The 11,726-nt window shown below is 37.0% G+C and overlaps 1 protein-coding gene across 1 annotated transcript in view; it reads left to right on the top strand.

The window, feature by feature from the left end:
* The first annotated feature begins 235 nt into the window (after positions 1-235).
* The window catches only part of LOC128994054 (dolichol-phosphate mannosyltransferase subunit 1), a 44,282-nt gene continuing 32,791 nt past the window's right edge, over positions 236-11,726 (top strand). The window contains exons 1-3 of the mRNA XM_054418270.1: positions 236-547; positions 2,263-2,362; positions 4,460-4,570. Coding sequence (XP_054274245.1) covers positions 432-547; positions 2,263-2,362; positions 4,460-4,570 — 327 coding nt within the window. The 5' untranslated portion in view covers positions 236-431. The remainder of the gene's footprint in view (positions 548-2,262; positions 2,363-4,459; positions 4,571-11,726) is intronic.

The following is an 11,726-nucleotide window of genomic DNA, read 5'->3' as shown; positions in this document are numbered from 1 at the left end:
TCATTATTTGTGGAGCAGTGCATTTCGGGATTTCGGAGTCATGTCTTTCGAGACAGTGTCTCGAAAAAAAGTAAATGCTTTTCGGAGCAGTCTGCTTAGAACTTTCTGTGCTGCATGGTTAATCAATCCGTACCACCTTGCAACGCAAACAAACGAGGTAAACATAACCTATAAAAATACAATGTTTTCTTTTAATTTTATTAGACAGACGACAGGAGGGACAGACTGACACGAAACTGTATCAACGTCAACCAACTAACAGCAACAAAGTTCAAAGATAATAATTTGCTGTGTAAATAAATCTGGCTCATTATATTACCCGGTCAATTATTTGGTCACATTTGTATGTGATTTTATTATTTTCATCGTCAGTTTTGGTAGAAGTATTTATCAGCAGAAGTAATAGCGTTGTTTATCTGCGTTCCAGTGAGATGGCACACAAATCGAGTAATCTTAATTGTAAATATTCAATTTTGCTGCCTACATATAATGAACGAGAAAATCTTCCAATTATCGTTTGGCTGATAACTAAATATATGGATGAGAGGTAATAATTTAAATTAATCAGGCTAGCTTTAAATAAATTAGGATCTGCATGCACAACATGTTTGTCTTGGCCTAAGTTATGTCCCTATATTTTGTATACCTTTTGTGGTTGTTTTTGTGTAGACCTAGGAATTTTTGTACTGTCATATAATGTATAAAATAATATGGACTTAACTTACAACTAATTCCATCTGCATACTCATTATCAATATCAAGAGGCCTTAAAAATGATTGAAACTGTAGCCTATTTGATGAAAGTCTCCAACTGAAAGCACTGATGTGTGCCGTGGTCAACAATTTATTCTTGGCCTAATCATAGACAAAATCTTCCACAGAGTAGTCCTAGTAAGGCCTCTTGAGAAGGAAATCTTCTGGCTTTGTTTTTAAGCAGGTTGATTATTTAAATGCTGAAATTCAAATTAGGGTGCACTTAAGTTTACGTCCTATTCTTATTCGGGGTACAGTTTCTTAACTGGGCTATGCTAATACAGATTGAAACTATCGAATTGAAAATATTGATTAATAATCAATATTTTTAAATATGTCTATTGTAAAATTAAACTATCATAACCTAAACTAACCAACCAAACTTGCTGATGGTGAAAAAATCGCTTGAAGGTTTACTAATCGAATCGATAGTTTCAATCGATATTAGCATAGCCCAGTTAAGAAACTGCACCCCTTATTCGAATGAAAAATAACGATATTTAGAATAGGCGTTTGATATATCGATTATTTCATTCGGTTAGTTAGGTTGATCGATGTTTTCATTCGAATGAGTGTAGGACTTTTTTTTAACTAAAGTGCAGCCTTCAATTTCCACTAGGCTTAAGTTATTCTATCCAGATGTTTCTGCCCAGAGGCTAAATCGCTTCCAATGAATTCATAGTTAGATTATTTTCTGTGGGAGTAAGCTGAGGTTGCTGAGTGGTCTCTAGGATTAACTGGCAGTAACTTAATAAGTTAGTTAAATTAGGAATTACCGGTACATTAACTTTTTATATTGGCAGAGGATACGCGTCCGGTACCGGTAACCGGATGTGGATTAGGCGTCCGGCAGTTACTGTCATAACCTAACCAAACCAAACTTGCTGATTACGGTATGAAAAAATCAAATGAAGGTTAACTTAAATTATGTTCATAATATAAAATTATAAATGACTCAAATTCTAACAAAAGATCATTCTAACGTAAAAACAGTTAAGAAGAATTGGCATTCTAAGCCAAATCTTTGACAAAAAGGTGGTGTTGTCGATGGGATTTTATCTAGATACCTCTTGTATATCAACCGAGTACTCTATCCACTACACCACGAACACTGATGGCTGGACATTGTATCGTTGTGGTAATGGTGTTCCGGGCCCCCACAACCCGGTGACGTCACTGCCGGACACCTAATCTACGTTCGGTTACCGGACGCGTAAATATCCTCTGCGTTTAATCTTAGGCCTAGGCCTAGAGGGTCTTGTAATCAGGCTTACATTAGGTATGTAAAAGAATCATGTGCCCTAAGGACATGGTGTTCTTAAAATATTAAGTTATGTATACTGTATTCATCCCACTCAGCTTTCATCGTAATAATGTGCTATTTATCTTCCTTGGTAAAAATATAATAATCAGCCTTGTAGCCTAATGGGTAAGTTACCTATTACTGACTTAGGCCTAGTCCTAACAGTCCCATCAATTTACAGATTCTATTTTTTTTTTTTTTTTCAGTGGGTACGACTACGAGATCATTGTAATTGATGATGGAAGCCCAGATGGCACTTTAGAAGCTGCAAAACAGTTGGAAAAAATTTATGGATCCAAAAAAATTGTAAGTTTTAAAAAACTAAGATCACAACTTTCGATCATGATTTTGCCATGGGCTACTAAGTTACAAGAATCGCTGTGCTTCTAAAAAATTACCACCGTTTTTGCCGTAATCACGAGAAATTATAACAGATGTTGCCGTGATCGCATACATTTTTCATCCTATACAGAGGCGGATTTGAAGATTTGCCGCCCCTGGGCTTTCCACAATTGGCTGCTCCCCTTCAACCGTGTACGCTTTTCTTGGGGCAGGTTGACGCCAAATCACAGAGGTCAAATGACTAAATGAGTGCCATATATATGCCTCTCAAATCACGTGTATTTTACCAAACTAGATCCACACCGAGTAGCTGAATCTACCCGCTAGTTTATTCTCATCACTTTATTATTCTTATTATATTTTAATTGCATACTAACTCATTAGTAATTAATTACCAAAGCCATGAGAATAATTTTAAATATGAAAGTAAACAAGTGGTTTGATAACAAGATTTAAAATTTTGAAGTAAAATGAAGTTTTGATTAAAAATTATCATAACCTAGTTTGTAACATTGTTTTACAACAGATAGACCCTAAATACTATTTTATTTTATTGGAGAGGTAATGGAATCAAATGGTTAATAGTAAAAAAAAACGTAATGTAGATTGATTTGAGGTATTTAATTTTGTTATGCAAATTTTTGGCTATTGAAATAACATAACTCACATGATCTGGAATCAAATAAACTTCTTTTCATCATTCTGTATTCGAAAATAGCCCATTTCCATGCAGCTGAGATCTTTGAAAATCGTAAATTTTCATACACCAAAAACAAATAGCTTTTGATCAGCTGACTTTTACTCTTTACTGACATAAACATTACTTTCGCTAAACACAAACAATAGCCTACTTTGCCTGACATCAACAAAGTTACGTTTTGATTTTTTTAAGTTTGATGAAGTAGTTTTTTTTTCATTGTGATAAAAAGTATTGTTCAAAACTCGTCACGAAAGTCTCGTTTCGATGCTCGATAGTGTTTCCATCTCGCCCCGAAATGGGCCACTTTTGTGACTAAGTAGTCTAGTGAAATATACTATTAATATTCTAAATATATATAATCATTCCCTATCTCTCAATTCTGTACTAAAAAGTTTCATGACATCTAGCTGTTTGTCGTTTCCTAACCTCAAAACATCACTTCAAACACCTGATATGTTTTATTGACGATTCCCCTCTCTACGAGGACGGCGGAGAAGACATCGATGGTAAATGGTAAATGATCACTGCAGTGACATTATAAACATGTCAACAAAGCAGTGGATACCGGACCTGATATTGCTCGCATCAGTAATCGCAAGAAAATGAGACATCACACCACTTCGCTGTCTGCTGATTCTAACGAGTCCATGGCTGTTTTCGGGGATGGAAGCTTGGTTTTTGCGTGATGTTAGTAGGTAGAGGTTAAATGTGGAATGGTTTGATCATTATAGTGTGTATAATTTTCAACCTTCGACTTTCCTAGTTAGGTTATAAAGTTTATTTGTAAGCTAAATATATTTTTAAAGTTTCAAACTAAAGAAAATATACTTCTAAAATTTCTCACCCTTCAAAATCTGCCGCCCTGGGCTGCACACCTTGAACCAACCCCCCCCCCCCCCAAACCCGCCACTGATCCTATGATCATGAGCAAACAATATGGTGATTTGAGGCAGGGGATAAATCTTTTAGTAGTACGTGGCCCCGCTCTGAACATAAGCATGGCACTACCTATAAGGCCTACTCTGGGGACATTTGAGCTTTCTATCTCTTTAAATTAGTACCTGGGCTACTTACTTTAAGGGGTTTTAAAACTCATCAGGTTAAATTTTGACATTATGTTAGGCTAGAATGCTGATAAGAAATAAAAATGCTGCAAACAATATTTTTTTAAAGAATTGTCTGGTAGGCTAAATATGATTTAGGCCTAGATTATGTTTTTTTTTTAAATAAACAGAATTATAGGTTTTGATTACAATTATAACCTAACTGGAAGTTTACCATAGCCTACAATAAGTTATATGAAATATATACCTATATATCTGTAGGGGGCCTATAATTTTTTAATCTATTTTCATTTTCAGGTTTTGAAACCGAGAGAGAAAAAGCTTGGCCTCGGAACAGCTTACATCCATGGAATTAAACATGCCACTGGAAATTTTATTATTATAATGGACGCTGATCTATCTCACCATGTAAGTGGTAGCCTTATTTTTATCTAACAATTTTACAATCATGCATATAAAAAAGCACCATGATGTACCATACCAATTTTTATTACTTTCATTATGTCCATAGGTAGGCCTATAAAGGAAAGTGCAACTTGGATTTGTTGTGTATCCACATGGGTTAATTTATTAGTTTACAGTTTGATTCCGTTTATATCTGGAGCAGGGAGCTCAGCCAAAAGTAGTTTTTAACTTTGAGATTTTGCAACATTATATCCAGTACCAAATGTGGTTTGAGGTAATTCTGGAAACCAGCATTTGCGTCACAACCCCCACCACCTTGAGGTTAGATATGGTCGGTCCTTGTGAACCACCAACTTACAGTCAGAGTCAGCCTAGGCGCGGCCACTAGCTGGTCATGATTCTCCCGCTGATATTAGCAGGTATGTGGTGATAGGCTAATAGGAGATTTACATTGCCCGACCCTTGGTTCAGTAGTAGGTAGCCCTCTCTCTAAATTATACCCTTTTAATAATGGGGATTCTCTGTGATATTAGCGTAGTCATGTATTAGTAAGATATTATAACTTGTATTTTATTGCTTATCCGCTTAATAAATGAACCCAATTAACATCACGCCCGAGTATTTATTCCGGACACCCCACCCACTAGCGGATACAACATTTGGTGTCAGAAGTGGGATATCTGTAAATTTAAGTCGGGAGTTAGTTATCTCGGACATATTATCAGTGGTGAAGGCGTGAAGATAGACCCAAGGAAAGTTGAAGTTGTTTGCACATATCCTATGTCAGTAAATGTTAAACAAATACGTAGTTTTCTTGGGGTTGGTAAATTATTATGGAAAATTTATTTAAAATTTTAGCGAAATTTCAAAACCGTTAATTGAGTTGGCATATAATAATATCAATTTTAGTTGGGGTGAGAGGCAGTGGAAAGTGTTTAAGTGCACACACTGGCACATGCACTCTCGACAAAACCAATAATTTTTGAATGTGGTAATTTAGTAGATGCAGTGAGTTAAGCGTTAAAAACAGTTAAGGTAAATATAAATGTATTTAAGGAATAGAGTAAATTGTATTATGATAAAAATAAGTATTGATAGAATTTAATGTGGAATATACAATATATATATTTTTCATTCGAAAAATTAAAAATGTATCGGGGCAAAAGATTTTGTGAAGTACTGGTCGGGGCCTCATACCATTCTATCCAAGTTATTAGATTTAGTTTATGAAGTTTAATTAGGAGAGCGTAAAACAAATTTACATGTGAATAGATTAAAAGCAAACAGGGAAAGTTTGCGAAATGAGATAGTGTTGGAATATGATAAATTCAAAGAAATTATGGGTAATGATTTTAGCGATAAGGACGATGTGGTTGTGGTAAGTAATAAGTCGGATGAACGTCCGGTGATTGACGGAATCGATCAAAATTTGCGGCCGGATGCCATGGTTTTTGCAAAACCAAGAATTGTCGGAATTAGACCGGAGTACGGCGGAAGTGGTCAGGCACGCGTCCCGGAGAAGCGGCGAACCGAGGCGCCGGAAGTACCAGAAATAGAAGATGACACGGGCGATATGAATATGGCAAACACAAGTAGTAGCTCGGACCAAAGTACTTTCCGAGGTTGGGGTAGTCCATGTTCTATGACTGAGTCATTAGGCTCGGAAAGCTCAAGCCGTGTGGAGGATACTGGTAATTTAACTATGATTGATGATCCGAGGGATGTTGACTGGGCACCGTCCAATAATAAAGATGACGCGCCAGATATGAGAGCAACGACTCATCCGTACAATACTAGGCACAAGTCTAGAAATCAATCAGCAACCAGTCCTTAAGTAAATTGATGTTATTGAATTAAATGGAAGAAATTAATTTTGTATTTTAACGAATGAAACTTGGATGCACTTCCTGGCTGAAACGCGAGGCGTTGTTGTTTGTAGGTATGCGACGTTGTTCTGATATTATTAATTTTCTGTTGTGGTTGTATAAATGCATATAGGAGTGAAAGGTGTAAAAGGCGTATGGTATAAATGTAAGAAAGAATGGAAAAAAAAAAATTAACAATGTGTTGCACTAACACTATTTGTTTCAATTCGTAAGATATGGCGGTACTTCTATTACTAAGGCGGTATTTCGTTTGTTTGCAGGCACGCTCTGCAGCGTGGCCACACTAGACCCTGGTCTCGAAGGGAAGTTAGTATGTGGAGCAAGGCATTGTGAATTGCTGCCAGCAGGGGTAATGTTCATCAAGGAAAGAGATTTGATAGTTACAGGGGACGCGTGGAAGGTCGCGTCAACCTTAGATATAAAACATTATGATGAACTAGTGTCGGCGTTAGCAGATGCGGTGTATAGTATTGCAGACAACGTTTCCGAGATAGGGTTGCCTATTCCCGAGGATGAATTAATGCGGATGAAGGAGGGAGTAATGCATTTACGGGCGATAACGGACCAACTGAAACTTTTGTTAGATTGGGAGGATGATATGGACAACTTAAGGGGAATAGGGCTATATTTGATTCTATAGGGACAGGTATGCGTCAAGTATTCGGAACGTTAGACTTGGAAGATTTTTATAATTTAAATGATAAAATTGGGGAAATTAGCCATTATTCAGGTGGAATTAGTTTATGTTAGTTAGGAATAAGTAATTTACGTAAAAACATTACAGGACGGGTTGAAAGTCACACATTCAGATATTATAGGGCTTGCAAGACTTTTTGAAAATAAAGTTAGTCAGTTTACAATGCGTACACAATCAGTGGAGTTGCAAGTCTCACAATTAAATTATACTGTAAATTTACAAAATGGGTTGTATTCACTAGTCAGAAGTATTGAGTTTATGGGATTAGAGTAATATTTATTGTTTTGTTAAAATCCCCAGATAGATCCTTTGAGTAGTTTAGAGTCTTTAACCTCCCTGCATATGATCAGAAATTAAGGGCATATGTAAGTTTCCATAGTCTGTCCCCATATCTAGCTATTACGCCAGATCGACAGCGGTATGCCACTCTGAGCGAGGAACAACTCCAGCGCTGTACCCAGGGACAACAGGCACTGTGTCAACCACTATTCCCAGTGTGCCTACGTGTGAATCCAGCTGTGAAGCTCAACTGTTAGCCGAGCGAGGGACGACGACCCCAGGAGTCTGTCAGAGGCGGGTGCATCATGGACCAATGGACACTGTGTTTCACCAGGTGCCGTCGCAAGGGCTGTGGGTGTACAGCACAACAACAGCAATGACATTGACTTTTGAATGCAGAAATGAAGTGAGGCAAACAACGATCAGAATTCAAGAATTTCCTAAAATGAATGAATTATGAACATGCATTATTATGATATCCAAGAATCATGAAAATTTCAAGAAAGTGGAAAGCTGGCACAGTAATCATTTTGTGCGTCATCGCTTGTTTGACCTGCTACTGTCGAAAGCCATTGGGAAAGGTCGTCCAGCTATTTTGGGTGATCAGCCACTGTCAAGGAGCCCAGACGGGACCACCATCATCAACTGTAGACAGCGAGGTGCCTAGCCCGACTCCAACTACGTACCGGAGAGCAATCATCCCAAGTGCAGGGGTCCAATGGAGCAGCCACGCAGGAATCAACCTCATATCCACCCTCGACCGTTCACAAGCAGCAGAAGTCCACCTGGCGGAGTCCTCAGCTCAAGAAGAAACCAATTTGTAACCCCAGAAGTATCGCCAAATCAGTGAATTCGTGTGAATGTGCAAGTGTAGTGAGTGAAGGGCAATATTTGTGTTATTTTGTGTGCATTATGGTATTGTAGTATTTAAGAAATGTATTATGTTGTAGCCGCAGCAAAATGGTAAGCACCAAGATCAGTGCTAAACGCGTTAGTGTTGACGCGGGTGCGGTACATACGTGTGTATGTACGCGTACCGGGTTCGCTAAGTGTACATATAGCATGTGCATTTACCGAATCCCAGTTAATAAATATGAAGTAACGCTGCGGTGATATGAGAAATGTATTGATGTTGACATTAATTGTCAATTGATGATGACGGCGGGTCTCTAAGCATGTGTCTTTCCGAATCTATTGAAATTCATTGTAATCAAAATTCAAAATTGTCACGTAATAGCCACATGCCATTCGAGGCGTTAAGAGCCACCCCAGTAACCGGACAGGTCCTAAAAGATTGCCTGTTCGTTTTGGGTAACCGCACCCTGCCAATTGAGGCTCAAGCGGTCCCTTTAGTCATGTTTATACCGTCCTCAGGGTTATTTGTCTTCCTCTTCTACCTCAGGTTGTAAGCAGTATTAATGCAACGGGTTGTATGTTCCTCAAGTGTTTAAGCGAAGGTTGTATTATTTAGAATTTAAGTTTGAGGGTGCTATCTTAGATATGTTGGTGTTTATGAATTAATTGTGGAATGTTAAATGTGTAATGAAGTATATATAGTGTTTAAAAAAAAAAAGTGTTAACATAGGCAAAATGTCTGTATGAATGGATTATGGAGTGTGAATGCATAACGTTAGGATGTTCCATTAACTGTGGATATACCCTTTGTTGTTAATTGGTAGTTTATTTATTTTGTGAACAGCCATTAAGCACAATTCGGGAATCACGTGGTAATTGGTTTAGTCACACATTAATGTGGATACGTCAAGGGATTGTCACAATTGGGCAAAAGTAAGCATTGACACATGGTGACAGTACTACGGAGACAGCTGTAGTATGCGAGGTGAGTGGAGGTCTTTACCCCCTCGACATTGTTGGTCATTCATTAAATAGACCTGGTATGCAGAAGCGTTATCTTTGAAGGCCAGTAGTGTGGTCTGCGCCAAACAGCTGTTGTCGCCAATACAGATAACAGAACTCCAACTCCAGGATTGTTTATTTACTTGCCCTTGAGGCAAATATTTCAGATAACTAGTTGCCCACAACATTCCTGATTGTGTCTGATGGTGTGAACATAGTCAACGTAGCCAGTGACGGCTGCTGTATGAGTTTTGAGACAAAAAGATAGTTAAAATCAATTTTAAATATGCATAAAGGTTGTCGGGGTATAGAAGCAGAAAGTGGTGTTAAATTTTGGAAATATGAAATGTTTCGCCAAAGATATAATGATATGATGTAATAAGTAGGGTAGTTGTTTGGTGTGTGTGTGTGTAAAAGTATAAGGTATATATATATGAAAGGAAAGAATATAGATATAAAATAAAAAAATAAAAAAAATAAAAATAGTAAAAGTATAAAATAAAATAAAAATATTTGTGGTAACATTGATGGGTTGTGTTGTTTGAATTAATCAATTATAGTCTTGTGTTTACTTTGTGATTTAAATTGATGTATTGTATTTCTTTGTGTTTATTTTGGGAGTTTGATTTAATAGAGATGGAGTATTGGCTAATTAGTCAGGGTGTATTGTAGTTCAGATAGGGATGCGCTATGTTAAGCGGGGAAGAGAAGAGATGCATTTTGTAGATGGAAAAGTTTATTAGCGTGTTATAGTGTGTTAACTGGTATTCGTATTGTATTTTGCTTATTCATTTGCCAATTTTAATAACATAATTATCATTGTCGTGTGGTTTATTGTGCATATGTTAGGACATTTAGGTAATATTTAAAAGAGATCCAATTTTAATAACATAATTATCATTGTCGTGTGGTTTATTGTGCATATGTTAGGACATTTAGGTAATATTTAGAGGAGATAGTCGCTTATGAAATCAAGCAAAGTATTAATTGATTCCATTTGATCATATTGGATTTGATAAGTTTTAAATTTAAATCAAAATTATGATTCATCATTTCACTGTGCATACAGTTGTAGATGTCCAACTGTTTCACTGAGGCGGCGTGTGCCACCGCAGGCGTTATCGCTGCGGGAAGCCGGTCAATGATAAGCTTGTATCTCTGTTGTGACTTTGTTGTTGTAATTTTGTATCAAATATGAATATACTTTAACCATAGAATATTTTAGATATTTGTTTTGACATTGCTATGGTGTAGCTTTAAGGCTTAGACAAGCAGAGAATTCCCCTTAGAGTATCTCCTATAATTGTAAGGGCCAAGGATCATTTAACATAAACAAAACACGTAGTTCTTTCAAAATTCTTTATTTTTGGTAAAAGTTAGACCACTTGAGTGTGGTCTCACTTTTAGAAAGAAGGGGCGAATGTTGTGTATCCACATGGGTTAATTTATTAGTTTACAGTTTGATTCCGTTTATATCTGGAGCAGGGAGCTCAGCCAAAAGTAGTTTTTAACTTTGAGATTTTGCAACATTATATCCAGTACCAAATGTGGTTTGAGGTAATTCTGGAAACCAGCATTTGCGTCACAACCCCCACCACCTTGAGGTTAGATATGGTCGGTCCTTGTGAACCACCAACTTACAGTCAGAGTCAGCCTAGGCGCGGCCACTAGCTGGTCATGATTCTCCCGCTGATATTAGCAGGTATGTGGTGATAGGCTAATAGGAGATTTACATTGCCCGACCCTTGGTTCAGTAGTAGGTAGCCCTCTCTCTAAATTATACCCTTTTAATAATGGGGATTCTCTGTGATATTAGCGTAGTCATGTATTAGTAAGATATTATAACTTGTATTTTATTGCTTATCCGCTTAATAAATGAACCCAATTAACATCACGCCCGAGTATTTATTCCGGACACCCCACCCACTAGCGGATACAACAGATTGTTCCTTTCTTTGGTTCAATTATTGAATGAAATAAAATACTTGAAAATTACATTCTTGAATTTTTTTATTAATCCGCCTTGTCCTAAACATCATTAGTTAGGGTTTTGGTTTTAATGCAATCAAATCTATGTATCACCATAGATAAACCATAGTTCCTTAGTAGATTTCTCATCCTTGTGGAACAGCTGAAGCCAATTTTATTGTTAGTTCTGTCAGGTTTTATGTAGATGTCGTGTTTTGTTTATAATTTGTTTCTATTGCTTTAGGGTTAGTTTCTCATTATTTGTGTGTCACTGTTTGGTTATATAGCTAGTGGACAAGTTATGTTTATGATTAGATAGTTTTATTTGGTTACAACAAAATACAAACAAAACATGACATCTACAGAAAACCGGACAGAACTAACAATAAAATTGGCTTCAGCTGTTCCACAAGGATGGGAAATCTACTAAGGGACTATGTTTTATCTATGGTATCACCAACAAACTTGCTGC

The sequence above is a fragment of the Macrosteles quadrilineatus genome, unplaced genomic scaffold, assembly GCF_028750875.1.
Source record: "Macrosteles quadrilineatus isolate MER2022 unplaced genomic scaffold, UCM_ALF_1.0 Scaffold_5__1_contigs__length_97177068, whole genome shotgun sequence".
In the NCBI taxonomy this organism is placed as follows: Eukaryota; Metazoa; Arthropoda; class Insecta; order Hemiptera; family Cicadellidae; genus Macrosteles; species Macrosteles quadrilineatus.
Note: the sequence above shows the minus strand (reverse complement) of the source record. Positions and strands in the feature narration are given on the sequence as shown.